At 36.8% G+C, this 6,832-nt stretch overlaps 1 protein-coding gene across 1 annotated transcript in view; it reads right to left on the bottom strand.

Moving 5' to 3' along the window:
* The window catches only part of LOC106292174, a 2,220-nt gene extending 802 nt beyond the window's left edge, over positions 1–1,418 (bottom strand). The window contains exons 1-3 of the mRNA XM_013727792.1: positions 726–1,418; positions 615–645; positions 362–519 (exon numbers count right to left, since the gene is read on the bottom strand). Coding sequence (XP_013583246.1) covers positions 362–519; positions 615–645; positions 726–1,418 — 882 coding nt within the window. The remainder of the gene's footprint in view (positions 1–361; positions 520–614; positions 646–725) is intronic.
* Positions 1,419–6,832: the final 5,414 nt, after the last annotated feature.

Here is a 6,832-nt window from a genome sequence, read left to right as displayed (position 1 = left end):
ATCAAAACCCTCAACAAATGTAGCTTGGGACAGGTCCCGCAAGTCTTGTGTACTCAATCCGAAATCAAAATCATTAGTTTCTGTAGAAATCTTTTTCCCATCCTATTCATTAAAATTTAAAACAATGCATATAAGAAGAAGCCATTTATTCATAACACAAACAAAGCATTACATTCATAGAGTTTCATACACAAACAGTCAAACATATTATACTTTAGAAACCTATTACACAAAGTTTCACATTCCATATTACATAATATTACACAGTCAATATGAAGTTCCAAAAGCCTAGCTCCAGCACCCTAACTCAAGCATCGTAGTTCCAAGTTCATCAAGTTCTACACTTTCTCTTAGGTAGTACCTTTTTTGTTGGAGTAGGTTGATCGCCTTTGCGCTTAGATGGGGCTTGAGCGCCTTTGCTCTTAGGTGGAGCTTGAGCGCCTTTGCTCTTAGGTGGAGCTTTCTTGGCTTTGATGTTTAGTGGAGCTTCTTCAGCTTCTTTCTTGCTAGGATAGTTTCCTTCACCAGTCAAACTGATTGCGTCCCTGAGCTGTGAAACATCAATCTCCATCTTCCCCATCCTCTCTGTAAACACCCTCTCCCTATTCGCCTACCAGTCACTGATATGACCGAGAAGAAGTTATCCTGCAAACAGTTAAAACATGAAAATCCAAACAAAATATATACAACAACCATATAAAAGAAAAAAACAGAGAGAATGTTACCTTCTTAGTTAAGGAGTCCTCGAGCTCAATGATGTCTTCATAAGAAACTTTTGCAACTCCTTTCCAATTGCCACACCTTGGACCTTTGAAGCTGTCTGAGACTCTTCTGCCTAATATTTCTCCAAAATCAGGAATTGCCTCCATAATCCAAATCTGGAGAGCATAGGAGAAACCCTCGAAAATGTAGCTCTCCTTCTTACCCAACTTCTTCATTGCCTTCTCAATCGAACTCAACAGGAAATCATACGAGTGAAGACCCCAATGGAACTTCCGAACCTTGTCAAAATCCATCACCAACTTGATGTACATATGAGGGATGGACACCTTCTCATCTCTCCCCATCACCACACCCACTATTACACACAAGTAGATCAACCTCATCTTATCAAGCCGCGTCCAAGTGTGAACTTCTTGTAGATGAACCTTTCTGATCGACTGTAAGGTGATCTTACCACCTGTGTGCAGTAGGTTACTCCAAAAAACCCCGTCGTTTTTCCATTTCACTACGTCACTGTTAGTTTCCCGTGTAATCTTGAGGCCTGTCACAACATGGTACTCCAGAAGCGAAAACCGGAGAGGCGTCCTCGCAAAAACAAACCACTTCTCATGCAGCTTTGAGGTAATCAGCTGCCTACATATGAAGCTATCCACTAGTTTCCTAGAGAACTTGAGATCATTTTCGGCAATAGCCATGATATGTGTGAAAACAGGATCTGTCTTCACATCATCGTACTATGCACACATAGCTTTCTTCAGATCTCTGATAAGTTCCATGCGGAAACTGTTGTTTATCTTCTTAACCCGAGGTTCTGAACCCTCTGCATACAATCGTTTGGGTAGCTCAAGCTCCATATCTACAAAAGATAATAAAAGACATGGTTGTTAACACCAAAAGACATAACAGCAATATCATAAACACGCAAATGTCCGAAACAAGCGTAAGAGTGAAACTGAGCCAAACACAAGATAATAATGAAAAGCAAAACACCATTGTCTAATCAAATTTAGAAACACATTTGATCGATTAATCAAATAAGACAAGTCAATCTCCATCTCGCAATCAAATCAGCAAACTGGCAATTAACAGTCAAATACACACAAACTTTGTTCAGCGAAATCAGTATCGTAACACTCACAAAGACAAACACAAACACTAACATTGTTCAACAAAATCGGTTCACATAATCAAAAAGTCAACTCAGACAAGCAAACAAATATTGATCCAAGTCAAAGTAACAAACTTAATAGTGAAACAGAGACAAACACCAGAACAAAACCAAATATAAAACTCAGAAACAGATAGACTATCTTTTTGTTTACAAACGAAATTAATTTACCAAACCATAAAAAACGAAATCAATTCAAAAACGCATACACACATCAAACAATAACCGAATCGAGGAACATGAAATAAAGAAAGATCGGACGTAATACCTTAGCTTAACACGATTTCAGAGAAAGAGAGAAGCAGAGAGAACCGTAACGAAGCGACGCGGCGGCAAGAGGAGGAGATACGCGGATAGAGGCGGAGAGAATCGACGAGGCGGCGAGAGGAGAAGCGACGCGGAGAGAAGCGGAGAGGTCGCGAGAAGCGGAGAGGCGGAGAGGTCGCGAGAAGCGGAGAGGCGGAGAGAGGTGGAGAGAAACGACGAGGCGGTGAGAGGAGGAGAGACGCGGAGAGAGACGGAGAGAAGGGGAGAGGTCGCGAGAAGCGGAGAGGCGGAGAGGGGTGGAGAGAAGCGACGAGGCGGCGAGAGGAGGAGAGACGCGGAGAGAGGCGGAGAGAAGGGGAGAGGGCGCGAGAAGCGGAGAGGCGGAGAGACAGAGAGGATGATAGAGAAGCTTCGGTGGTTTCCGTCGTTGATTTCACCGGGGGGGACACAACGAAGCAGACACAATCGCCATGTTCTTCGCCGTTGAAGAGAGAGGCGGAGAAACCAAAAGGCGGAGAGACGGAGAGGATGATAGAGAAGCTTCGGTGGTTTCCGTCGTTGATTTCACCGGAGGGAACACAACGAAGCAGACACAATCGCCATGTTCTTCGCCGTTGAAGAGAGAGGCGGAGAGACCAAGAAGTTTTTAGGGTTAGGGAAATCAAATGTTTCTACACTTTTTGTTCTGATTTTTTTTTTCCGGCAACTTTATTAAACCAACATTATTGTATTTTTTTTAAATACAATTAATTATGTTTAATAAATTAATTAAAGATTACTTTTGATATTATGGAAAACATTATACTATAGGGACAACTTGAAATTGGATTTATACTATAGAAATAATTATGCTTTTTTCTTGTTATCTTTTAGCGATTTTCCCTTAATTATGTTGGTTTGAGTAACCGTTTCGACTCATCAGAATTTGTTCATGGAATTATTTTAAGCGGAAATTATTTTTGTTTTGTCTCGTTTTGAGAAATCAATGATTAGCTGCTCAACACATATAATAATTCTCATATGCATGTGCTTTGTAAAAGTATTTTTACTAGCTCATAAAAGTCGTTGAAAGTGAACGTTATTTGTTAAGAATCCGTTAATGCCTTGACTTGGTTTAAGATGATGGTTTGCTTAAATTGTCAAGAATGAATAACGTCTTTGATTAATTGTTTCAGTTTTTTTTTTCTTTTGGAGTAACTTAATTTAATTATTAAGTTCATGTTTGACCATGAAAGAGATCCAAATTTCAAGCATGTTGAAATATACCAATGTTATAAAAACATCTCGATCTTTAAGAGATCATGGTCTACGTGGAAATAGATTTAGTGAGTCGACCTCCAAACCAAGTTTGGAAGAGGTCTGCCACATATAAATCTATTTGCCATAAGAAATAAAATATTTGTTGATATTGATCAAAACATTTATATTTCGTTGATGCTTTAACGCAAGTTATAAAAGATTGGCAATAAAAAAACAATGAGAATTTTCAGACCAATATAACTGAAACTGACACATGTATTGTAGTTTCTAAAATCAATATGGTTGAGAATAACCATATAAAATGGTGGTTTTGATGCCATAAACAATATCATGTAATGATATGTATATTTGGAAGAAAAAAAAAAGCAAACAAAAATATGTTTTGAAAATATTCAAAATATATACAAGTTGGATTTACAAATCAACTTGAGAGAACTATGAAAATAATTATCTGTAAATGTGATTTCTGAGAGTGAAATACATTAAAATGAAAATTGTAATATTTTTCTGAAATTGTTTTTTATTCATTTAAATCTAAAGGAGTTGTAGATCAAATTTCTAAACTCTTAAGAGATGTTGAATGAAAATATGCATGTTTTTGAGCTATCTCAAGAAATGTGGGGGAAGCTTTGCTTACCATATAAAGTTGTTGGCAATAGACCAAATGAACTTAGTGATAGTTATCACAATATAATTTTTTTTTCTTAAAAGAAAAAAAACTAGTGTCATGCACTGAGTTTTGTGTATAATGTTTAATTGTATCTTGAAAAAAGATGACAAAAATCACTAGACAATTGATCACGACTAATCTCAAGAGATTATGTTCTCTGTGATGACAACCTAGGATCCTTTTATTAAAGGTGTGTCATGAGATCAAGTTGTTATATCATCTAAAGGAATTGGTAGCCTGTGAATTAAGATGAGGTTTGGCGGTAACTCTACCTAACTGACTGGAGATCCCAAGAAATAGGTTCAAGGAGACAACTAAGTCAGACTAAATCTGCCCAAAGCACTGTAAGACTTCGCGGTCTATACCCAGTTCCTATGATGATTAAACAGTGCTACATGTAAGGAATATAGGATAAGCATTAGCTTTTAATGATTTGTGTCCATTGTTTTGAGATATGAATGGAGTAGTACATGATACTCTTCTAAAAAAAACTAATGGCAAATCACCTTGTGAGTGTGAAATGGAGCCGTTTCTAGGAGAATGAAGGAAATGCTATATTCTCCAAGTTCACTCATGATTACCAAGAATGTTCACGGCCAAAATGAACACAGTAGAGAAATTAGTTTTGTGAGAGAATGAAGCTGTGTTATAGTTATTGTCTCGGTTTACACCAAAGTCCGGGCGGTTCAAGACATCATGACCACCTCTTGTTCGAGTAAATCCGATAGCTATTAACAATGACTGGTTCAAGGCTGAAAAATTGCTACCAACTCATCATGCAGTGGATTTTTCGCTCATACTCTCAAAAGTTTTTTTTTTCTTCTTGAGTCATGTGTATAGAGTCATTTCTATTCATGTGGGGGATTGTTGGAACTCGTTTTTGACAAAGTGGTGTGGACCATTTTTCCGATGGGTTTTTCGACGGAGACGTCTGTCGGAAAGACCGGAATTTGGGCACAATGTAATCGTCACCGTGAACGCTATGAAATAGTGTATTTGTTGGTCAAAATCGAAGTTGTTTTGAATGAGAAATGGAGATCCAAAGTGAATGACATGAAAAGCTTATAAGCTTTATATTTGGTTAAATATAAATTTTAACAAATATTTCACTTTGAATATTTCTCCCATTTGGATATTTGATTCTTTAATTTTGTGTTTTCTCTTCTTTTCATTTTTGAGTCTGAGAGTACACACAAAACTAGTTTCATCAGGCTTCTGATAGAGTGACGCAAATCAGAAGATTTTTTGCAGTTGTATCTTGGGACTCATTACGTTATCGCACTACGGAACGTATTTTGAGTTAAGGAAATAGATAATATCTCGCCTCTGCAGTTGTATCATCTTTTTCTTAATCTTTGTTATAATTTTACCAAATTTATTCTTTACAATATTCAGTTCTCCGTAGTTTATATAATACGGTCCTATCAGAAGATGAAGATAAAAGTTAGGCGTTTTGCACGAAGTGATTACAAAAGCGATTTCTCTAAGGTTTCCTCACAGTTGACGACAAAGGTTTTGTTTGAGGCTCAATTAGTGTTTCAGGGGGTTTGTCCTTTGTCTTCTGGAGTTAATGGATGTTGAGAGATCTTTTCGCTGAGCATCAATATTTTCTAGAACCTCTGGTTGCATTATTAAGGCCAGGTGAAGATACGAGAATCACTTCCATTAAAAGTGATCTCAAAGGTACTTTCACGTTTACAAGGAGACAGACGTTTCGTAAAGTTTAGCGTGTGGTAAAACTTTGGATCAGTGATTGGGATGTCCAAACCCGAGTGAAGCTAATGCAAAATAGAGATTTCATTTGAAGATTTTTGGCACTATAAGAGATTTTAAGCTTCTATTCATAGGTTTCGAGATGCCTTGAGACTCGCTTTTTTTTTTAAAGAGGATATCCATATTTGAGGTCTATTCAAGGTTCTTTGGTTTAACTGTAGGGGATGATGGCAATTTTCGATTTTGTTATGACTCTTTTGCGATTAAGTCGGCAGGGGAATGATCTCATCTAAATCTCAGAGTAGAGAGCCGTACTTGGAAGACTCTGCAGCTTTATTCAACGGATCTCTGGGATATTATTGGATACTTGGCTCTGTAATGAGTTCTGATTACTTCGGTGGTGTTGGGGAAAAAAGAAATTGTGGTTTCAGTTTCTGGAAATGAGGAATACAAGAACTCATAAGTCATAAGAGTGTGGTCAGAGAATTGAGGTTACAGTTTAAGGAATGGAAGAAATATTTTGGAAGGTTCATAGTGTTCACGGTGTCTATAATAACGGATTGTTGCAATCGGTTATTCTCATACAATTGAGTTAAGCAAAAAGAGGCACTTACACTCTATCTCGGTTTATTACGTTTTGGGAAGATATGGAAGTGGGAGTTTGGGTACAAATGCATAAAGGTTCTGTAGTAACAACATATATATTTAAGTATTAATATTAAAACACTAAATCACCAAAGATATTGCTTATGAGAAAATTGTAACAAGGAAGTTTTCAAATAATAATATTGTAATAATTTAAAATAAAATAAAAGAAAATCTACAAAAATATTATTAGCTCCACTATTTTGGTATTGATTACAATCTATAAATATATTAAAATACTAGAGGGGTGTACGCGCTTCGCGCGGAATATTATTTTATTATTGCTAAGAGCATGATTTTTTTTGGATAATGTAATTATGTTGTCATTTTTATTTGTTGAGATCATTTGATGTTTTTAGTGTGTTATGTAGTAGGTGATAAGTTAA

This window comes from Brassica oleracea, chromosome C5 (genome assembly GCF_000695525.1).
Source record: "Brassica oleracea var. oleracea cultivar TO1000 chromosome C5, BOL, whole genome shotgun sequence".
Lineage (NCBI taxonomy): Eukaryota > Viridiplantae > Streptophyta > Magnoliopsida > Brassicales > Brassicaceae > Brassica > Brassica oleracea.
This window is presented reverse-complemented; position numbering and strand designations above follow the sequence as displayed.